We start from the raw sequence: 24,759 nt of genomic DNA, 5'->3' as shown, positions 1-24,759 counted from the left end.
TTTCTTATGGGGATTATTGCTTATCTTTTACTATATAATTATGAAATCCTTGGAGCAAGTATCGAAGGGTCTCATTAGCTTGCCTTTTGCTGTTTGCTTTTTTGTAATTTTAATTGAACTAGGGTATCGGTTTAGAGTTAGGTGCCATGCCCATGAAGTTGCTGCCTGAATATCAGTTCTTGTTATTGTCCATTTTGTTGATATTATCAGTAACTATTTGTTTTTCTTCATTATTTAATAATAAAATTGGTCTTCAGGTCTTCGTGCTGAGGTTCTCTCTTTGTTTTATGGAGAATCTGCAACTGAATGGCTGCTAAATAATTTTTAAGGCTCTTGCAATCTGAATTGCCCATGGTTTGTTGTGAATATACAATCAGATGAATTTAAGTAGAATGGGGATCTTTACACGCAGGTTCACATCTTCTGGTGCCCTTCTTATTATGTCTAATTGTGTTTATGTGTAGAAAAGGAGGTTACTTTGATGCGGAAGTAATTTAACTTTTATTCCATCTCGGTGACTGCAGTACGGGTAGTAGAAAGCAAAATGAGAGCATGAGACCTTTTGTGACAACATTTGTTGGAGTATTTTTTGGCTTCTTAGTAGGATTATCTTTCCCAACTTTGTCATTAACAAAGGTAGTCATCTATTTCACTCTTTTAATTTTATATTCGTTATTACGCATCTAGCAATAATGATCTTTCTGATCTGTGTAATTGGAACTTTTGTGTTTGGCAGTTCAGTCTATCATCCGGCGTTCTTACAACCATCGATGTCAAAGACACTGAGTATACAAAGTCTAGCCCCTCAAGCCCAGCTCCTTTGCAGCATTCACTTGTAAATAATAGAAGTTCTGTTAATGCCACATCAAAGAAGGTATTTCTACTGGATCCGGAGATTGATGTTCATTGAACCAAATCTCTTAATGCTTAATTTGAATAAAAGCATAATTTTAGTAAAATCAAATTTTTGGAACAAGGTTCTGGATGGTTTTTCACAGTAGGTTTCAACCTTCAGGTGTGTTTGTGGGCGACTATTGTCCTGTAAAGTTATACCTGACCGGTCTTCTCTTGTATATTTGTTTATCGAAGTTTTGGTTTGTGAGGTGACATTAGAATTCATTGTATAGTTTTCTCTATGCACTTTTAGTATTCTACACCAGTTTACTTATTCATGTTTAGTTGCTTCTCTAGTATTATAGACTGTAGGTATTTTTTGAAATCTTGACAAGTGAGAGGGAGTTTTTCCTTGGGAAACAAGGGTAGTGTGGTTCTTATGCCATTCAAGCTCCTGAATGTAGGGGCTTTTTCTGTTTCATTTTATACAAAATTGAACCTGATAGGAGTAATACATATATGGTTCCCTTGGTTTACCTCTAGTATAAATGCATTGAAAAACTGAATAAACACTATTTTGAAAGGAAAAAAAATGGCACCTATTGTTCGTTCTTAGCGCAACATGTTTCTATACATGAATGGCCATGTGCATTTATGGTCTATATATGCATACTAATATACAATTGCTCGCATATCTGGATGCATTGTTAAATTAATCTTTTACTATCTTCATGTTTCTAATTGATGTGATTTATATGTTAAATGATTTTGTAGGACCTGATTAATGATATGGTGCTATTCTAAATTTCTAATATACCATGTTTTTTTGCTTCCTAAATTTATATGTTTAATGATTCTGTACAGATTTGGGTCCCATCAAATCCTCGAGGTGCAGAAAAATTACCACCAGGAATTGTTAGAGCTGAGTCAGACTTATACTTACGCAGATTGTGGGGCAAGCCGAATGAGGTGTGTTTACTTGGAACCCTTTGTTGGTTATATATTGAACCCTGAATTCCTTTCATCTTTCTAGTGTACACATGAATACTTTTATCTCTGGAGTCTGGTGTATATAGATAAATTGCTTCGATTTTGATTGAATAAGCTTTATAAATGAAATATCAGATTCGAAATTGTTGGAAGCATCTCTTGTTACAAGTTTTATCGTTCTTATTCCTGGGCATATGCTGAAGTACAACAGCAACAAGAGACTATATGTGGAATTGTTGAATGTTTGATGCATATAGAGGGAAGTGTCAGGGTGTTGGACGGATTAGTAAATTACTGTCAAGGAAGCAACGGTTTTGTGCTATGAGATTAAGTATTATCCACATCTTTTATTCCTTCTGTATAAAACCTTCTCAAATGCCTAAGTACATTTCAGGATCTAAGAAAGGCAGATTTTAGAGTCTGAGAGGTGGTTTTTGCCTTGTTAATCGCCATTCATATGATAAAAAGCATTATTGTATTCATCAGTCCATAGATTTAACAAAGAACTGTATGGATAAGTATAAAACATATTGTGAGTTTTCTCTTACCTACAGGACTTGACCAGCACACCAAAGTATCTTGTCACATTTACTGTTGGTTATAATCTACGAAAGAATATTGATGCTGCAGTTAAAAAGGTACCACACACTCTCTCTCTGTTCACCAGTGCATCTGTGTGCGAGAAGTTTGCATGAGTTTGTGTCTGAACACGTGTGTGAAGGGTGCATCCTTATACACATCTTCTTGGAGGCATTTCTGGAAGATAGGCAGGATACTGAGGTGGGATGGAGTTTTATGCTGCTCATGTGATTCTGTACATTGCATGTTGTGATTAAAAATGTGCTTCCAACAGTTTTCAGGGAATTTTACCATCCTTCTCTTTCATTACGATGGTCGAACTGCTGAATGGGATGAGTTTGAGTGGTCAAAGGAGGCAATACACGTGAGTGTTCGGAGGCAGACTAAATGGTAAGTGGTTAATCTAGATTTTCAAATTCAAGTCCTTTTTCTGCCAGAATTGGATGGAATGACTAGTTATTGTGTTCCTTAATGATTTTAAAGATCTAATTAACAAAAAATTTATTTACCTAGGTGGTACGCCAAGAGGTTCTTGCACCCTGACATCGTGGCACCATATGACTACATATTCATCTGGGATGAGGACTTGGGGGTTGAGCACTTCAATGCAGAAAAGTGAGCATTGAACATTCCTGGACTTCTGAACAAATTGTTTGTTCAACTTCAACCCATTTCCTTTAAAAGGAAGACCTTAAAACAATTTTGTACTTTTAAAAAAAAAAAAATCAGATACATTAAACTGGTGAGGAAGCATGGACTGGAGATTTCGCAACCTGGTTTGGAACCAAGGAAAGGGTTAACCTGGAAAATGACAAAGAGGAGAGGAGATCGTGAAGTTCACAAGTAAGAAGCAGTAGGCAATTATACCAGGAATCGTCAAAGTCAGTTTAATTCATTGAATGTTAGATTTTAACTTTTTCTATCATTGAATTTTGGTCCAGAGAAACAGAGGAGAAACCAGGCTGGTGCAATCATCCACATGTTCCTCCCTGTGCAGCGTATGTGTATAGCTTTGAGCATTATTGTTCATATATCATGCTTTTAGTTCTCCATAAGCTTGGTAAATATTAACTTCCTTTTTCTTTCGTAAATGTAGGTTTGTTGAGATAATGGCACCCGTATTCTCACGTGATGCATGGCGATGTGTCATATGATTCAGGTTTTGTTCATTTTAACATTGCTGCTTCTCCCATTGTTTTCTTGGCATTACTTACTCTGATGTTTTTCTTGGACAATTTGTAGAATGACTTGGTCCATGGGTGGGGTCTTGATTTTGCCCTCAGAAAATGTGTAGAGGTTAGCATTCTATTGCTCCCGTCTCTGCTGTTTATCTTCTTCCATCCTTGAATCTGTCCATGTTTGTGCGTGTTCCTGTTATGACCGGTCGATCAACCATGCACTCTTATTACGACCGGTCTATCCTGTTACTGCTATAGCCTGTAGGGAAGAATATCGACTTGTAAGCACAATGCCACATGAGTTGACACATAAAAAACGAGTACCTTATCGATCGACCTCGGTCGTCATAGTTCCATATTCCTAACTCTTTAAAAATGACTCCTTTGATCATCGATTGGATTACCGTTCACTAAGTAGGGTTGTATATCTTGAAAACAGCCCGCCCACGAGAAGATTGGCGTCGTAGATGCTCAGTGGATTGTTCATCAATCCGTTCCCTCTCTTGGGAGCCAGGTAATGCAAACTTGTCTAATCTTCCAATTTTCCCTCCTTTTCCTTACCCTCATTAAGTTACAATTTTGAGTTAAAATGATTTTTTTTTGGTAGGGGGAGTCCCAAAACGGGAAGGCACCATGGAAAGGGGTATGTATGCATTGCATTATTTGGTGTCATCCAGTTTTTCCCTTATTTTGGAGTTAATTTGTTAATTGTGAAATTTGCAGGTAAGGGAGAGGTGTAAAAAAGAATGGAGTCTATTCCAAACTCGGTTTTCAAGGGCGGAAAAGGCTTACTTCAAGTCTCTAAACAATACTTCTCATTAGGTACACTCCTATTATTCATTATTAGCTAGTCCCTACACTGCTTATTTTCTTTCTTATTCGCATAGAAACTGTAGATGACGCATTGTTTTTGTATCCCATTGTTCACTAAATAATCTTTACTTTTTGGTCCTAAAGGGACAAATAATGCCCTTCTTAACCGAACTTTGCCGACATTGGGAAAGATAATAAGATATGAAAATTCCGATTGGGTATTTACTATCATTAATATTATCACTTACACAATATCATCTAAGCATTTGATCTTTTAACTAAGGTCCCATATTCGAACTAGGTTGGAAGAATTGTCCATATAATGAATATTTATCATATTCAATCTGAATTAGTCGATCAATAAATCGGATATCTATTACTATATAGAAAAGTTCATTTGGAAAATAATAAAATTCAATGTGTTATTCTGGGACGTATATGCGATAAATTTACCGAAGGTGATAATACCTTTTTACTATTTTGAGTACCAATATCCAAATTGAAAGGAAATGACTTGGTACACTGAAAAGTAGCTATTGATGCAGTTGGAACTATGGCTGTAACTTAATTCACTATGTTTTTTTATAAATAAAAAAAAATCACCAGTGAGATAGATTCCAGTATCATCATTAAGGCCATGATACCTAGTCTTTTGTCGATGTATCGGTGGCGTAATCATATGCTAAAATTTGCACAATAATAATGTTTCTTCTTGTTAATGAACATTTCAAGTTAAGAGAAGACTATTTAAAAACAATTTAAGAAAAGATAGATAACATCTTAATCATATTATGTACTAATGTAAATTTGAAACTTATCCATTAACATTTGTCATATTAAATTTCAGTAGCGAAAAGTACTTGTCAGAGTATTTTTGTTGGTGTCCTGTTTTACTGCCATTCTTGGGAAATGCAGTCCAAGAAGAAATGGACAAGAAGCAGGCGGGGGTAGGTTTAAGATCCGAAGATTGTGTGGCGATGGGGCGAGTTTCCTTTTGAAAGGGACCATTGCTAGCTTTGTTTCGTAGCACCAACTTTTCTAAAAACAAAGTTACCATTTTTTTCCCCTTGGATTGCTCGTTGATTGATGATGATAGAGATGCCCACTGAATTCTTGGGACCTTTTCCCCTGCTCCTATCTATCATCCTTTCAAATATACTACTTACCCACATGTTTCTGCTGGGGAAATCTAATTTTTAGTTTAAATTTGATGACAGATATTTTTCCAAACTGGTTTTCTGAGTTTACATTTTCTATCCTTTTAATGTAATGATATATTAAAGTTATCACATTATCACCTTAAATTTTTTAAAATACATGTATATTTTTGAAGAAATTATTTGATTGATCCGACTCACCATACTATCATTGATTTCGACAAAAAATATCCATCCATCTCAAAGTAACTTCTAAATAATTATTCACTCCTTATTTATATGTAGGAAAAATATGGTAGTGTAAAGTAATTTAAAATAATGTGTAATTAAAAGATTAATAATTTAAGTTCAATTATTAAATTAAAAAATATTAAATTTTGATATTAATATGGAAAGATATCTCAAAGACAAGTTAGGAGAAATTTATAGTTTAAGAATGGGATGTTTATTCCTTTTTAATACTAATGGAAAATTATTAAGTTTTATTTTATGGTGGAATTATGTCATTAGTCTCGTACTATGTATAAGTTTTGAATTTAGTCATTACATTTTACTTTCGTCGATTTTCTTTTTTGATAGAAATACGCTAGTTTTATTAAAAATAGAAACTATCCAAAATTACAATGAAGATTTACAAGCATAAATGTAAATTAAATTATAATTACTACACCTATAACTATTAATACAAAAACTAGCCACCTAGATCACACAATTACCAAATAAGGAAAATGTTAAAACTCAAATCAAAATGCTTGAACAAAATAAAGATACGAACAAATATGACTGCATCGACAAACGAACCACAAAAGGAGATGAAACTATTGAAAGACCACCGACAAATCATAAATCAGAGTCAAGCGGCATGAGAAAATTATTCACGAACACAAAATGTGTATCCAAATCAATATGAGGATCAAAAGCATGGAAGATCAACATGATAACAAATAAGAGCCATCTTGATCAGTCGTGGCGATGTCAAATCTAATATTGAGAAAAAAGATAAACGAAAATAACGACCAAACGACCAAAAACTATCAAAAGACAGAGATAAACGTGCCACAAAGACAGAGATAAACGTGTCACAATGACGTAATTATTCTTATTAAAAAATTAAAAGATAAACTAAAAAAAAGAAAATACAACAAACGATCAACAACCAACATCAAAATCGGTGTCGCCTCATACTAAATAAAATAAAAAAAATTGATTCGATCTATAGAAAATGACATAAATGGTAAATAAAAAATTTCGTCGATTTTAATTATTATATTTTAAAATTTTAGTTGTGACCTAAACAACACAGAGATAATATTGACCCAAACAATAATCATTAAATTTATTAAGTTTTCTTATATTATAGTTAAGTTCTAGATTTCATTTATGTTCTTTAAATTGATTGTTTCAAGTTAAAAATTAAAAATAAAAAAATCAAAAATTGATTATATATCTTAATCAAAAATTAAATATAATAAAAAATGTATATTTCGAAAATCGACATTATAAAATGTCATGATTGACCAATTATAATTATGCATATATATATATCCGATTTGTCATGTCTAAATATTATATTCGTAAATAATTTAAGTAGGATTAGATTAGAGTGATATATTTTAAAAACATGGTTTATTTGCTACTTATAACTATAAGCACAACTAAAATTTTGCATGTAAGGCATTTGAATTTACCTTTGTTAATTTCATCATATAAAAACAAATAAGGTTAAACAAGTGAATATTTGTTATTAAATAAATAAAAATCTTTTAGATATATGTATCGAATTAATTTAAAAAAATATTAAGGTATATTTTAATAAATAAAAAAGGGGGAATAATGAGTAGAGTTGACTGACGTAAATATACGCGGCATCCGGAATTCAAGAGACTTCGTACTGAACCCTAACTGGAAGCTACCCCCCACCTCATTGGCCACATCATACTTCACCAGACACGTGGCCTCTCATTATTTATCCTCCAGGTTCCCTCCCAGCTCTTGTTTTTTTACAATCACTTAAAACTCAATACATTACTAATCTCTCACAATTCCTACACGTGTCACCACGTGTACCCAATGAAACCACCCCTGGTTAACTCTCACAAACCATGGTTAGCCCCCCATGTATATTTTATCACCCCAACTTGTTCCCTGTAATATTGTTGGTGAAACAACAGGAGCTGGTTTGTTAATGCATTTTTGTGGCCCCTGAAATAAGAACTGGGTTCTTGTTCTAGTGTTTGTGTTTTTGTCCTGGGAAAAGAACGATGGGGTTGTCCAACTTTCCTAGTGCATCCCAAGGTATACTCCAAGTGCTGGTGCTGAACACGGTTCTATCAGTGGCTTTGTTGAAGAACATGGTGAGATCTTTGCTGCAAGTGATGGCTGCAACCTGGAACACTACTTCCAATTTTGATATCAACCACTCGGATGAGTTACCGGACGAGTCCAGCAATGCGAGGGAGAGAAGGGTATCCATAACTCGATTCAAATCCTTGTACCACCACGGGCAATACTACTCCGCCGCCGCTGACGGCGGATGTTGCGTGTGTTTATGCGGGTTCCAAGCTGACGAGGAGGTGAGTGAGTTGTCTTGCAAGCATTTCTTCCACAAAGGTTGCTTGGATAAATGGTTCAACAACATGCATAGCACCTGCCCTCTTTGCCGAGCTGTTAAGTAGAGAGATTCGGCTTATTCAGATCAGACCTACTTTTTTCTTTTCTCTTTTACTCCCTTCTTGGTTCATTTTTGAGCATACAAGATTGTCCTTTTTTTCTTTTGCTCTATCTTCTGTGTGTTTACAGTGTGTACAAGTTTCACAGACAGTGTATCATAAAAAAATTAATGGAGGGATTGAACAAAATTTTGATCCTTTATGTTTATATTGTTTGATATCAGATGGGACCATATTTCTTCAATAGAAGTAGTCTTTTGTATGGTGTAATATTCTCATGGGCTTAACAATGGGCATTGTTAAGAGTTGTCTGTGATGTCTATCAGGGTGTTTTGCTGTTAATTGAGACAAAAGTTTGAACTAAAAGTGAACAGTTTTTGGAACCACGAAGAAGGATCTACAACATGCAGGCAACTGAGATGTAAGATTCAGTGTTGTCATATCTTATTGTTGTTCAAAAGAATCACAAGTTTCCCTTTTGTAAGCTACATGAAAAATCGCCCATGCATGTTGATTTTACTACATAAATGGATCCAAAATCTGGATTGGATGAGGACACTTGGTTGGTTTCTGCATCTCAAAAATCCATAAGTTTCTTCATAAAATTTGATATTCTACCAGCAGATCATACAAGAAATTTGGCCTCATAAAATTTGTCTGAAAGATTTGGGGAAAGAAATAAAAGAAGAAAACTCTGGTTCCTTCAATTATTTTGCTTTCTGTTTTGATAAAGGTGAATGGCAAAGTTCTTTGAGGTTGAAATCAAGGGAATACAGGGTGGATTTAGCTGAATCACATGCTCTGTCTTGGTGTTCAAAGCCTCACATTCTGTTCCAATGGTTTTGTTTCTCACTGTTTATTATAAGATTTTGAAAGAGAGTGACATCAAAAGAAATAAAACATGTAAAGCATAAGTGCTTGACCTATTGACAATAATTCACCACCAAGCATGCGTGTAGTCATAAATTTTCTATGCTAGCTCTTATAATAATCTGTGGAGCTTATTCATCCTATGCTTACACTCTTCCTTTCTCAGCCACTCCTTGTCGGCATCCCCGTCCTCGAACGCGCAAACTTCTTGTGCTCTATCGCGATAAAGTCCTCAGCTTCTTGGTCGACGTCTTCCTCGGTTTGAAAACTCTCGGTAGTCTTCACAAGTCGGGATGGCCGTAATGCTCGAATCCCATCATCTGAGCTCTTGGAACATCATGAACGTGCTTCTGGTCGGAGCTCTTGTGGAACCCGAAATTGGCAACTGGATGCCTCGGTTGGTGGTTAGACGGGTACGGCATCGGCTCTGCCGTCGTAACACAAACTTGACGGCCATACGAGGTGTCCCCCCATCTGACCCTAGGGCGGTTTTCATGGTGTAGAGGGCTATACGTTGTGCAGTACTCACTCATGCTTGCAAGGTGTCTGAATTATGAATACTTAGAAGTTATGAGATTGCAGTTTTATAGTACAAGATGACCACGTTTTTAAGATGAGACGGAATCTAATTCCCATCTTTTTGTCACCGTCACTATAATATCTAATAGTATGGAGCCGAATTGGTGGACTGAATGAATTCGAACCAAACAAGAAGATGATGAAGGAAGAGGACACGTAGTTCCAAGTGGTGAGATAAAAGCAAAGGCATAAGGAATTCCTAAAACGTGTATCCAAAATCTGTACCAAGGGAACCTTTTCATATTATCTTTGAAGCCAGATTCGATGACAAAATTATTAGCGACGTCGAGATTGACCCATCATTGTTTAAACCTTAGACCCTAAATATCTTCAATTGGGTGAGTGGCGGGTGGGAATAAAGTTTTTTTTTTTTGCATCAATTAGTGGCAAGCGAATAAAGCCTTTAAAAAAGTGATGGTTTGGTGTTTTCTTTTAAAAAAGGAAGTCCTTTTGATTTTTCATTATATACCCTACCTTGGATGTTTGTTTAGTTCTTAATTTTGGGTGTATGGACGAAGTTTTAAGTTATTCGAACCTATCAAGTGATTTCAATAATAAAAGTAAATGTTGTTTCAGTAAAAGTTTGAGTTTGAGAAACTTCGTCAGTAAGATGTGTGGGTGATCAATGGTCAAAAAAGATTTTAAATATATAATGCATTGTAATCACTCAATATCCCAAAATAAGGTTATTCATATTGGATAAATATTAAATGCAACTAGTTGGTTTAGTCATATGAGGCAGTTTAAGTAAGGTCATGTGCTTGAATCTTGACATTTGTGAATTGAACAAAATGGGTTGGGAGGGTTGTTCTCTTCTCTATAATACCGATCCAGATTAGTAGATAAATAGATCTAATACAAATAGTTATAAAAAAAGACATTAGAAATAAATTATACTTTTTTTTGAAGTTGAAAAACATAAACTTATTATTGATTTAATTTCTAATTTTACAATTATTAAAAGATATTAAAATTTAATCATTTTAGAGGACCGGGATAAAATTTTATTATTATGTAAATTTAAAATTCAAAATATAAAGGGATAAAATTAATACCACTGTCAAAATATAAAGGGATTAGTCGGTCAATAGATCGGATACTAATGATTAATTCAAAAAAGAAAAAACCAATATATATATTTAAAAAATTTAAATTGATAAATTTAAATTTGTATTTTAATTTAATAAAATTATCATTGTTTAATAAAAATAACATTATACATATTCCAATAATTTATTATTTTATAAATATGAAGCAACTAAAATTTTGTAGAAATTTGATAAATTTAATATCTTTGAACATCTTTCTATTTTCTTATCACAATCCACCTTACTATGTATCTCTATCTTGCATCCATACACATATATATATATATATATATATAATCAGTCCTTGATGCCAACATTCACTTGTTTTAGTGATAAGATTATTTTGTTGAAGTGCTTAGAGTTTGAATTCGGTCGAATCGAGTCGAGTAAAAAAAGTTTGAGTTATTTGAGTTGACGAGTTTTATTTTACAACTCGAACTTAACTTGAATTTTTTTTGAATCGAGTTATTTGAGTTTCTATAATAATTTTATTATAATTATTTATAGTATTATGACAAGGGTTTGCTCTAATTTTTCAACTTTCTCTAATTATATATATATTATTCTTTTCATACTATAATGTTATTTAATATATCAAATACAATATAAAATTATAAAATATATTCATAGTATTATATTTTTAAAAAAAATATTTTTTGAATAAAATATTGATGAGAATATAAAGGAGTCAAAGAATTGATGGGAATAAAGAATTTGCAAACAATTATAGTCAAAAGACCAAATTGAGTAAAATGCAAAGTTAAAAGACTAAATAAAGAGAGAGTACATTTTTAGTAAACAAAAGTAATAACTGAAGTTACATAGATATTCTATTGTGGTATATGAGCATGTAATTCAAATTTGATTAAAAAATGGACTTAAAATAAAGGATGAATTGAAGAAATAAGGAAATTATGAAAAATTGAGGAACTAAATTGAAAAATAGAAAAATTGTTATCAAAAAGAGAAATTAAAAGTACATATGTATTCTACGATGGTTTAGGAGTATGTGGTTAAAATTTGGTAATAAAATGAACTTAAAATGAAGGAAGAATTGAAGGAATAATGAAATCGGAGACTAAATCGTAAAACTCTCAAAATACTTTGCTAAATTTTAGGTTTTCGACTAACTTGAAATTTCAAAATTTCAACTCGACTCGAAAACCGAATTGATAATTTGATTTGACTCGAATAACCCAAAATTGAAAAAAAAATTGAATTTTTGAGTCTAGTCGAGTTTTACTCAACCCTATTCTTACATATTTATTCCAATTTCAATATATATATATATACACACACAGGGATGAACGCATGATTTTATATTAGTAGGGGCGAACTTGAACTTATAAATTTTTAAGGGGCGAATTTGAACTTATAAAATCTTAGGGGAGACAAAAACAAATTTTTAATAGAAAATACATAGATAAAATCAATTATATATATATATAATTGATTTTAATCTAAACGTGGTTTCTATTTTTATGTTAAGATAAATAATAATAAAAAAAATGTCAGCTAAGTTTAATTTGATTTGCGTTATTAGTATAATATACAAATTAATATAGATGTTATATACCAATGAGTGTTGGCACAAGTGGTTAGAATTCAGGAATTTGAGCTTGTAAGGCCAAGTTCGAATCTTATAACCGTCACTCTTGGTGGACAATTTGTAAATTTCTATGTAAATCTAATTGGGTCTTAGGTATGCCTTAGCCATGTACTAGGGGTGAAAACGAGCCGAGCCGAGTCGAGTTCGAGTATTGCTGAGCTCGACTCGACTCAAAAACTCGTGAGTTTAAAATTTTCAAGCTCGAATTGAACTCGAAATCCTGAACTGAAGCTCGTGAGAAGCTCGAAAAGGCTCGAAATGAAAAAAAAAATCTTAAACTTAACTCGATTGAAGCCTCAAACTCGAGTCTAATTCTCTAAAAAACTGGCTTTTTTACCAAAAACAGACTGAAAGTATCGATACTGTCCCAAGAGTATTGATACTCCTGCTAAAGTTTCGATACTTTATATAAGTACCGATATTTTTAAACATTATGTTCTGCCCATTTCAAAACTTTCTTGGAGTTTCAAAACTCTGACCCAAAGTTTCGATACTCTTGGAAGAGTATCGATACTATTGCCCAGAAACTCACGAATTTGCCTAAAACGAAGAATAAGTATCGATACTATCCATATAGTATCGATACTAAACCTGCAGAAGTCATAAAACAAGTACCAAAAAATTCTATTTCTCAAACCCAAAGACCTTAGTGAGGTCTCCAAACATGCTTAAAGTTTTATTTGATCAACAGGGGTCATAATAGAGGCTTATTAGCATGCTTATAACATCAAATGAACAATATACCATGAAAATTACTAAACATGCTTTAAACTTAACTTTCTAGCACATCTTAACTTTCCATGATCTACACTTGGTATGAGAAAGCTATAATTGTGTTACCTTACTGCCATGGCTGATAAAACACCTCTCAACTCAATTAGGATCCATCATACCTTCAAGAAAAAACCATTTTGAAGACTAATTCTAAAACTCACAAAATAGAGCTTAAAACCAAGCTTGAAAGATGTAGAGAATCATTCTCACCTTAGCTTAGCAACCCCACACTTAGAACTATTACTATCTCAACTTGGAATAAAGAAGAAAGAAATAAATTATGGAAGAAAGAAGATAAGTATTTGGTAAGCAGGTAATGGGGGTGGTTCACGTATAAGATATAATAAAGAATGGGTTTTCAATTTTTAATTTTAACTATGGGTAAACTACATTATTAGTCCCCAACTTCTAAATCTTAAAACTACTATCACTTAACCGCAATTCCCTTGGGCCTCAACTCAAGCCCACTAACACTAAACTTGGTCCAACTAATTTATAAAGTCTTTTGGGCTCAACTTTGGGTCTCGGGTTGACCCGAATTACTAACTCGTTATTCGGGGTGTTACATTATTGGTGCAGATGTTATAGATATTTTCCCTGCCTTGAATGTCACTATGTTGGTCTTAGTTCCAAATACCATTAATGCTTGTAGCATGAGGGAGTATATGTTGTTATCCTGTTGTTCTATGGTTTATAGGGCCATCACGAGAATCGTGGCTAGACTGGTTGTTGTTTTACCTGGTAATCAATCTGTATTTGTGAAAATGGGAGACATTGTTGACAATACTTTTTTGGCGCATGAGTTAGTAACGGGTTAAGCTCGCAAGTCGTTGAGTCTGATATGTGCCATGAAGATTGACCTGCAAAAGGCTTTTGATAACTTAAGCTGGGACTTTATTTTGGTTGTGCTTAAGGTAATAAGATTCCCAGAGAAGTTTAAGGGGTGGATTCGGATGTGTGTGACTGCGTTGCATTTCTCGGTTGCTTTTAACGGGAGCTCGGTAGGTTACCTCAGGGGTAGAGGTGTTCGGTAGGGGCCCTTTATCCCCTATCTTTTTGTGCTTTCCATGAATGTGTTGTCTAAGTTGTTGAAATTGGCGGCTTGTCAAGGGATCTTCAGTTTCTATCCAAAGTGCAGAAAAGTAGAGCTGACACACTTGTGCTTTGCTTATGATCTTATTTTTGCAAAGCGTAATCTTGATTCTATCGTAGGTGTACATTGTATTTTGGAGAGGTTTTACAAAATGTCGGGGTTAAAAATGAATATGGCCAAGTGTGAAATTTACACTTTTAGTGTTTTCGTGATGCTTTAGATTATATGAGGGATAAAATTGGATTTAAAATTAGAGAGCTCCCTATTTGTTACCTTGGAGTCCCTCTTGTTACTATATAACTTTCTGAGAATGATTGTCATGGGATATTGGAGGATATTAGGAGGAGGTTGGGGCATTGGACTAATTGTCGATTGAGTTATGCTGGCATGTTACAGTTGATCCAATTGGTGCATGCAGTTGGTGCTTCTTAAAGCTGTGATTAGGAAGGTAGAGCAGTTGTGTATGAGGTTCTTTTAGATGGGTTCAGATATTCCTGTTGTTGGTGTTAAAGTGAGTTGGAACATAATTTGAACTCTCAAGTCTGAGGGTGTTTGGGTTTAAAAGATGTGAGGTGTTGGAATCGTGCTTGCCTTCTTCAGCTTCTAAGAAATTTTTTTGCTAATGAAGGCTATCTTTGGGTTGCTTGAGTGAGATGTTATATGCTTAAGGGTCTGATTTGTGGAGTTTTACTCATAAGATTGGAATAACTTGGAAGCTTAAAGAAGATATTTTCTCTTAGGGAGAATGTTGAGGCTATTTTTATGGCTGGTAGTCCGATGGTTCAGACGAGGTGGATATGGTAAGAGATTAAGAAAAGGAATGATAAAGTTTCTTGGAAACGACTGGTGTGATTCACGTTGCATGTCCCTAGATATGTTGTTATATCTTGGTAGACATTGTTGGATAGGTTTTACATCAGATATAAACTTTTTCGTTTGAGGATGGTGGTTGTGGGTTCCTGTGTGCTTTGTAGAGACGCGGGTGAGAGCAAGAACCATGACTTCCTGAAATGCCCCTTTTTGGGGTGAGATTTAGAAGTGGGTCTTGGCACGATGGGGAGAGCATCACTACTGTTCCAGCAACTGAGAGACTGTGTTGGAATGGGCACTTACTCGTTGGAAGGGTAAGTCCATTTCCACTTTTTTGTTTAAGATTTATTGGAATGCATTCATATATTTTATTTGGGAAGAAAAGAATAGAAGGATTTTTAAGAATTTGTACAGGAGAGGTGAGAAGATTCTTTCTTGTATTGAAAATATTGTACATGTGAAGCAAGCTAGGAAGATTATGTAATTGATATTGTTTCGGGGTGGTGGGTATAGGTGTTTGTTTTGTTTTTTAATTGTTTCTTGCAGCTTGTTTCTTTGGATTAAAATATATACATTTTATTCAAAAAAAAATTATAAAGTAATATATTTTTTTAGATGATTAGATTTAATAATTTATAATACATGTTTCTTTAAAGGATCAAATTTTATATATATATATATATATATATATATATATATATATATTCTTTGTGGTAAACTAGACGCTTAGTATTTAAAAACTTTTAGTTTAGATTTCAATTTGATACATCACCGTTAAAAATTTAACAGAAACTACTAATGTGTCATTTTCTTAAATTTTTTCAATGATGAAGTGGTAGGATCTTATGATGATACATCAACATCAACTTTAAGTTTTTATTAGAGTAAATTATATCAACATTTCTACATTCTATTATTTTGGTCATAATTTTACTTTAATTTTGTAAAATTTAATCTCCAATTAGATAGTGATACGTGTCACAACTAGATTAGAAAATATTTTATTAATTTTAATTATTTAATTAATTTATTTATTTTGTGTCCAATCCGGTGGTGACATGTGTCACCACCTTTTTAATGCAAAACATTGTGAAAATCCAACTTGAAGTTGGAGAGGATTGAAGCAATGACAATTGGTTACCCTTATGCACGCCTAAACATTTAGGCTAGACGATCTAATTGGTATAGTTCCTCGATATTTTACCTATAATTTGTTATTACTAGTGGCAGAGAAAAAAAAGGAAATAACATAAAGAGAATTAAATTTTACTGCCACGCAACACTTCCAAATGTTAACGGCTAGTAGCCTGATTGAATGTATTTAAAAAGTTAGGTGACCTGATTGATAATAATTTAAAAATGGTGGTCAAAATGAAAAGGGACTATAGTTTTGAAAAAAAAATAAATACTAAATGTATAATTTTTTGGCAGTGAGGTACCAAATTGAAATCTAAACTAACATTTGGTATGATTTTGAAAAAAAAATTGGGTACCAAAATAAAACAAAAGTAATAATTTAAATACTAAATGTATGATTTACCCTTTTGTTAATATTTTTTTGAGTGTCACGGCCCCACCAGTCTCTTCTTTGTTCCGCCGTTACTAGGCCCCATTTTGCCAGTTTCCCTGGTGCAGTGCATACAAAATTAGAATAACTCTGCTGGGTGCTGGCCAAGTCAATAGCCAATTTCATGATACTTTCTAAGATTGGATCTATGCATTCATTTTTGGCAGATAAGATGGCATCTCATACCCATATTTCACCTGTGTTGAATAGCATAGATGAACGTGGCATCCATTAATTACAGACGTACTCAAACAAGATTTGTGGACTGGAATCTCACTACTTGCTTGTTGCTGAGATGAAACGGAAATAAGCAATTAAAGGAACATAAAAAACATGTGTTGAACAAAAATGGTCTCAAAATAAAAATTCCTTGAATACACACGCACCCGCAACAGGAAGAAGATTCTCAGGCCTCAGCTCAGTAAATGAAATATCCTTCCATCAATTAATTAAAACTCTAATCAAGAAAAGCTATATTCAAACCTAGAATTCCCAAGGAACGGGACTTTTAGCCGGTGAGGCACCGCAGTCATCCATTGTTTGATCGAACCCATCGTGGGGAGTCACACCGGTAGCGCCTCGAACTAGCCAAACAATCTCCGGTTATTATAAGAATCAGCCACTCTCTCTCAAACAGTTTCCAGGCAAAAGAAATTTGTATTTATCTGCATGGTCTAAAAGATACGATGGAAGATGAACAGCCGAAAAAGAATGGGGAATAGGACCCATTTTCCCAATTATTTCCCTGAATGTATACTCCTCCGGAAGCATGTCAAACAGATCAGCACCCTCGCAAATTACTCTCTGCACTCTTTTCGGGTTCAAATAATGAGAGAACCTCACTCTATCGTTATGGCTGTAAGCCTTCATCTTAAATATGAACTCACTAATGTGGCGGAAGCAAAAACTGCAGTGCCACCCTGCATCCGCCAAAATCTCATCTGTCTGCCGATAATGTGCGTACCTTGTTTTACCCGTCTGATACCTATGGACCGATGCCCTCCAGCTTTTGTCGTCCACAAGAAATTCAAAAGAATAGAGATAATTCTTTAGCCGAAGGTGAAGAACTTGAGGAATGTCATCACACCACCTCAAGAGGTTGATAGTATGTCTGCTCGGTATCTCGTCGACATCAGACATGATCAACAAGTCATCATCCGTAATTCCAGCGATCTTGAGAAGCTGGTCTAATGCTACTCGCTGCATAGCCTCCTCAACAAATGGGTTTTCTCCTTTCTTGAATCTTCCCCCAATGGATCCGTAAGACAATCGGGGCTCGGCAAATTTGAATTGATCTCGATTGCTACCAAAAACCATAGGCTTCGGAATTCCAGTAAATGTCGAATTAGATTCGAGAAGAACAAATTGTGTTATATAAGGGTACAACTCTTGCCACCGTACGGTAAGAATATCCACTTCATTACTGAACAACACTGCATCATATACCCGTCTTGGAAATTCACGAACTCCCCAACCATGAAGTTTGCAGAGCGTCTCCATCGACACGTTCTCATGATAATAATGTGGGATATCATGGAAAGGCTTGGGCGGTGACTCCCATAGCGGCCGCAAGAAGTATGAAATCTTCTGTCCGTGAACATATATACTGAAAATGCACGTTGGAACTAGAACAAATAGAAATATATATGTTTTCAAATCAATGCCGCGCAAGATGCAGCGGATTCTCGACATGCTCAGCCGGCTAGATCCCTGTAGCATAGAACAATACTATATCAATACTAATCAAATACATTAGAGCCAAAATAACATTTCAACACAAGGCACTCCAGACACATCAAAGAACTATAAATTTTAAGGCAAACTAATAATCTCTACAAATGAAATATGTGCAGATCATATGCAAATTTGTAATGCCTTTTAAGATCCTTAGAGAAGTATAATAGAAGCTACAAAGCAAAATAACATTTGCTTACAAAAATAGCATCCTGTCAAAGGCATCGATCAACTCCTTTCCAGCCAGTTTTTCTTTCAGGTACTAAAGGCAATCCAATTCTTTTGTAAAATAAGTTCCCAAAAATACTTATCACCTAGTTTTTTTACATCTTTGGTATCCCATTTTAAGGTTTCTTTGAATCTTTGTTATTGTACTGAATTTTACATAATCCCAAAACAAAAACCAAATAGTTTCATCCATAACTATACAAAAATTTCAGATCGATTGAAAATGAGCATGAATACCATCTATCCCCCAAATCAAATCAAACGCATATTTTTTTTTTCAAAGTTTAATCCAAATCCCAAAAAATAATGAAATTCCTATTAAAGATTTGAACACCCAAAAACAAGAAACATGAAGACGAAAACGAATACCTGGCCACAAACATCACCACAGATGTCGTCAGTTTTCTTAGGACAATTATGGCTTCCCCCTTCATTCATCATCCACATCATTTTTTTCTTAAAGAATCAAAAGAAAAAAGCACACAAAAAATAGAAATCTTTGAGCTCAGTCTGCGAAAGCCAGACGACGAGCTGCCAGAAACACTCTCCCTATCTTCCGATTCCCTGATTCCCTCTCCAACGGTTACCTCAACAGCCTACGATCTTCTGTCCCTCCCTCTCTCTCTCTCTCTCTTTCTCTATTTAAAAACGGAATACCCAAAAGGCCCAAAAAGAGAGAGACTTGCCTGTAACAATTAAACGGCTTATCAAGCTTAAATAGTTTAATTAGGCTTTATTGTATAAATACATTTAAACTACACTCTTCTCTGAATTAGATATTTAAATTATTTTTATCAAATTCAATTTTTTTTAATAGATGGGATTAAATAATTAAACAATAATCCAAGAACAGGAAATAAAATAAAATGAAAAGCCTCGTGCTATCTGTCATTGTTCATGGTAGTGTAGACACTAATTTTTCACTTTTATTAAAATTAAAATTATTAATTTTATTATTATTATTAATATATATATATATTATTATTATTATATAAATAAATTACAAAACTGGAGGCCCGTTTACATGCCCAGACCCAACTCTGACCCAACAGCCCGGATGCAGAGGAAACCCTAGGATTTCACATTTCTCAGTCGCCGCCTTGTTTCTCTACCGTTAGATCTGGCAAGATCCAACGGCCCAGATGACTCCAACAGATGACCCTAGGGCCACGTCCCAGCCGCCGCTTCCAGAACAGCTACTGCCGACGCTTTTGCAGCCAGATGTTCGAACCCACTTTAGCCACGATGTCGCCGCCTCGCTGAAGACTCCAGAAGCTTTGCTGCTTCAACACCTGTCGCCCACGTCGCAAGCTATGAGGTGAGTCACCACAGGTTCGGTGACTCACTAGAACTCATCTCTGGGACCGGTCCGACGAGAGCCTCGGTGGTGGATATAAAAGCCACCAAACCTGCAAAGAAAAAAAACGGAGAAGGGAGATAAAAAAAACAGAGAAGAGGGAAGAGAGGAAAAAAAGAACAACCAAAAGAGAGGAACAAGCCAGAGAACACAGCAACCAAACCATCAAAAGATCGAAACAAAAATTGAGAAAAGCCTTACCGAAGAAGCTGCGACGCCATCGGAGTTCATAGGCCGTCGTAGAAGTAAAATACCGAAGGTATTTTTTTGTAGATATATGTAAATAGGAGATGCTTTATGGGAAAGGGGGGTCAGATTCGGTTTTAGATCGTCCCGATCTATATTTTGGTATATTTTAGAATTTTTCGGCCATCGTTAACGGTGGCCGGTAGCGGTGGCTGACCGGGACTGTGTTCTCTCGTTTTAGAGAGAAGCCAGAGAGAACTCTGGCTCTGTCATTTTTGAGAGAGAAGAGGAAATGAAGAAATGAGAGAGTTGGCTCGAAGGGACAGTCGTTTGGGGTATTTATACCCCTTCCCAAACGACGCCGTTTTGGGAGGGGTATATCTGTAATTTCGTGCATGGCCAAACCCTTTCCGCAGCCATCCGAGTTTTGTAATTATTCATTTTAGTAACTGAAACTAACTTCTTAACGTTCTAATTCAGTCTTCGAATTTTATTTTATTATGTTTTAGTCCTTACCAGTATTTTATATGTATATTAGAGTAAATACCCATTTTAGTCCCTCATAATTTTATAAATTTTATTTTAGCCCTGAATAAATAATTAAAGTTAAATTAAACTATTAGGATATGGATTTCTTAATATTTCGAATTTGATCTTTTATTTTCAATACTTTATATTTTGATCATATAATTTTAATTTTATTTGTTTTTATTACATTGCAATTTTTTTTGTTATATATTTAAATTAGTAATTATTATTATTATTTTAATCATATTAATATTTATTATTTGATTAATTTTATAAAAAAATTATAATAGTATTTATTTTTTTATATCAAAGAAAGGGGCAGTCTTAAAACAACTAGATGTCCGTTTTCTGATATTTTTAAATAAATAAATATTTTACTTTTATAAAATTGTATATATTAATCTATTTTTTATGAGATAAATGTTTTAATATTTATTTATTTTTTAATATCAAAGGAAAGAGCTGTCTTAAAGCACTTAGAAGTCCTTTTCTGATATTTCTAAATAAGTAAATATCTTATTTATGTTTAATATATTTTCTTAAAAATATTTGAAATAATAAAATTATGAATTAAATATATATTTGAATTTTTAAATTTCTATTATTAGAGATAATTTATAATTAAAAAATACCAATTTTGGGCGTTGTAGTGTGATAATCCTTCCCTAAACGTAACCGACCACGAATCCTTTTTTATTATTAAAAATAATGAATTTTTGGTTATAAACGCAGATCAGTTTATCTTTTAACTGATGTTTTCTTAAAAACTCTTTTAAAATATATTTTTTAGGTATTCAACCTACATGACCCAAAAGGTCGATGGCGACTCCCAAATTATTTTAAAAACCATTTATTCACATCATTTTTTCCCGCCAAGTAAAAAATTCGTGCCCGGACGAAAATCGATTACGACAGGTGGCAATATATAATATAATAATGAAAGACGTAATTTGAATTTGAATTTTAATTAAAATTAAATCTATGATTCTTGTGTGAATCAAGCTGAGTTCACTCGTGAATGAGTTGTAAGAAGATAGCAGGTTTAAGGAATGGGAAATGGACCGGGTCGGTAACGCGTTGGAAATGAGTGGCGCAGAATTGGAAAAGCGTTAACCTCTTTTTATCTGTTTTAAAACTAATTCCGTTAGTTTTGCCCGACCAGGTTTTCTAATTCCCGGTTTGGGTAACTTACTCTTCCAGTAACTGAACTTTAACCGTTTGCTCATTTACAGAATTATTACATGGATTATTCTGATAATAAAATCTGTCACGTAAGATTTATAATTTAGAAAATAAAAAATAAAATTCTTAAAAATATACACTAAAACCCTAATCTTAAATCTTCAAACCCCAAACCTCAAAGCATCATCATCATCTTCCTCCCCTCTTTCAAAACCCCAGAGCTCAAAAGGGTTCGACATCACTAATCGAATCGTCTCCCGTTGTCGCGTTGAACTGGAGCTTGAAACTCTGGTCAACAAAATCGAGGAGACCCAAAATATGCCCAGGGTTTCATTTGAGGTTATTGGCACGAACCCGATTTGTGTAAAGAGCATAACGAACGGAGATATCAAACTTTTTAAATGTTCCGATAAAGGTCAACCGGAAAATGACAATTGGTTTTGTGTTTTAGGTCGAGTCCCTGTTTGGTCTGTATTGAAGCTAACGGAAGAAATGAAAAAGAAGAGATGGATTTGGGTAGTGAGAGTGGAGCAAAGAATGTTGACATTGAAGATATAGACTCAATTAAAAGTAAATTTTTCTTTTTAATTCTTAAATTTTGTTGGACTAGATTTGTTTTTGGTTACTAAATTTTTTTAATTGATTTGTATCTTTTTCATTTACTAGTTGAACAATGAATTAGTAAATGCATAATTTGATTTTCTTGTAATTTTTTTTAATTAATTACTTTTATCCGATCTATTGACCGACTAATTCAGATGGATATTGTAGAGACGGTGACGACCCTCCCAACTCAATTTACTCTATTCGCAAACGTCAAGATTCAAACGGCTGAAATTGGTTATTTCTGAAGTGCCAAGTATGAGTGCTTATTTATGAAATTTGTTGAATTAACTTTGTGTTTAGTTTCTAAAATTGGTTACAGTGAAATTGGTTATCGTGACAGGCAAAAGATGATTCGAAAACGAGAAGTTATGTGCCAAAAAAAAAAACTGTTGTTGCAGGGGAAGAATGGTAGCTTTATCGTGGATGTTGATGATGAAGAGTTGGAAGAAGAAAACGAATAGGAGAAGAAGAAGGAAGAGTTCAAAATTTTATTTAATTTTCTGATATGCAATTTAACTATTGAAAAATATTTTAATTTATTGACGTCATAACTCCGTTATAAAGTTAATGAAAAGTGATAAAAAAAATTAATATATAAAGTTTAGTAGTTAAATTAAAAAATTAAAAATACAATGAGTAAAAAAGGAGAAAGAGTAAAGTTTAATTACCACACGTGTAATTTACCCTTCCAGGTTTTTGGCCCCACGGACACGTTGCACTCACATGTTGTGATGAACCGGGTTTCAGCTTCTTTTTTACTTGGTCCTCTGGGCTACCCAATACTGAAAGATTAACTGTAAACATAATAATTTGATTATTTTTTAAAGTTTCAACTTTATGATTAATATATTATATTTTTGTTAACTATTATTAAAAAAAAGTAATGTTTTTTACTTATAAGTTTTGGCATAAGTAGTTCGGATTTTGGAATTTAAGCTTATAAGGTCAAGTTTAAATTCTATCATCATCATTCTTGGTAGACAATATATAAATTATTATGTAAATTCTAATTAAATCTTAGGTATGCCCTGACCTTAAACTAAAGAATCACTCCTAACTTAAATTTTATTTTACCAAAAAATATCAATGTTTTTAAATTAGATATTGATTTTTTTTACAACTTGTTTGTTCAGAATCACTGAAAAAGCTTATAAACGCCCCCCAAAAAAACATGACAACCGGAAAAGAAAAAGCCTTTTTTATTAAATTTTGGCTTTGATTTTATTTTTATAGATTTATTTTTTTCCATGCTGTGATAATTTTTTTAAACTTTTTCTGTATATATTTAACTTTTTCTGTATATATTTAACTTTTTAATAAATAAAAACAAATTATTGTTATTATATAATATTTATAAGTTATTTTTATCATTAAAAATGTAAAACATTTATTTTATATTGTAAAAAACAGAACTAATAATAAATTAGATAAAAAATAATTTAATTCAAATCAAATAACTACAATTTTATGTTTTCTCTTCTCCGAAGTTATGAAAAATCAGCTAAAGACTACTAAATTCAACTGCATGTTGTGTTTTCCTTTCTTCTTATTGTTGAAACATTAAATTCATCCTTTTTCTTAAATGCCAACTCACTAAGATTTATTATTTACTATTAGTGGATTATTTTTTAAAAAAAATAACGAAAAAATAAATAAAACTTATTATAATTTTTAATCCAATAGAGAAAAGTTGATATATTTTTTAAATCTATATACAGATGGTTTTATCCTTTTGTTCTCAATTTTTTTATTTTGTTGAAGGGTGTAACATAAATTAATTACAGTTTTTTACTTTAAGATTGAGAAGATTGTGTTAACCTTGAAGACAACTCACACTATAATAATTATACCAATTCAAATAAAATTATTTATAAGACGGTGACTTTATATGTGATGTGTAATAAATAGTTAGTAAACAGTTAATTATAAAACATAATTTAAATAAAGATATATGTAGAAAGTAGCCTAGTGTGGAATGACCCCAATTTTCTACAAAAATGAGTCAGCCTTAACTAATTAGACTGATTTAAGGCTAATTGGTGGCGTGGCCTGCTCTATAAGGTCTTTGCATTTTGTTTTTTGTTCCCACAAATCACCCCAATTCCACGCCATGGCTAATGGAATTTAAAATTCTACAAGCATAACATGTTGGTCCTATAATATATGTTTGGATTTATGGATAATCTTTTTTTAGTTATATTATTTTCAAATTTTGAACTTAAATTTTTAATATATATTATTATACTTAATCTTTTATAAATATAATTAGAAAGGTGGACATTATAATTATGTTATAGGATATTACATTTATTAGCCCTTTTTGGACTT

The 24,759-nt window shown here is 33.3% G+C and overlaps 2 protein-coding genes and 1 pseudogene across 2 annotated transcripts; 2 read left to right on the top strand and 1 right to left on the bottom strand.

Annotated features, from left to right (window-relative positions):
- The first annotated feature begins 279 nt into the window (after positions 1–279).
- Positions 280–12,469, top strand: LOC120182619 (annotated as a pseudogene).
- Positions 7,718–8,326, top strand: LOC120182620 (probable E3 ubiquitin-protein ligase XERICO). The gene has a single exon (XM_039187546.1). The coding sequence runs from the start codon at positions 7,813–7,815 to the stop codon at positions 8,224–8,226; it is 414 nt and encodes a 137-aa protein (XP_039043477.1). The 5' UTR covers positions 7,718–7,812; the 3' UTR covers positions 8,227–8,326.
- A 4,485-nt stretch (positions 12,470–16,954) lies between the features above and the next one.
- LOC120182630 lies at positions 16,955–19,284 on the bottom strand. The gene is made up of 2 exons (XM_039187554.1): positions 18,942–19,284; positions 16,955–18,320 (listed from the first exon to the last, which is right to left on the bottom strand). Exons 1-2 carry the CDS (start codon positions 19,020–19,022, stop codon positions 17,226–17,228), a joined length of 1,176 nt encoding a protein of 391 aa, XP_039043485.1. The 5' UTR covers positions 19,023–19,284; the 3' UTR covers positions 16,955–17,225.
- Between the last annotated feature and the right edge of the window lie 5,475 nt (positions 19,285–24,759).

The sequence above is a fragment of the Hibiscus syriacus genome, unplaced genomic scaffold, assembly GCF_006381635.1.
Source record: "Hibiscus syriacus cultivar Baekdansim isolate YM2019G1 unplaced genomic scaffold, ASM638163v2 tig00112699_pilon, whole genome shotgun sequence".
Taxonomy (NCBI): Eukaryota; Viridiplantae; Streptophyta; class Magnoliopsida; order Malvales; family Malvaceae; genus Hibiscus; species Hibiscus syriacus.
Note: the sequence above shows the minus strand (reverse complement) of the source record. Positions and strands in the feature narration are given on the sequence as shown.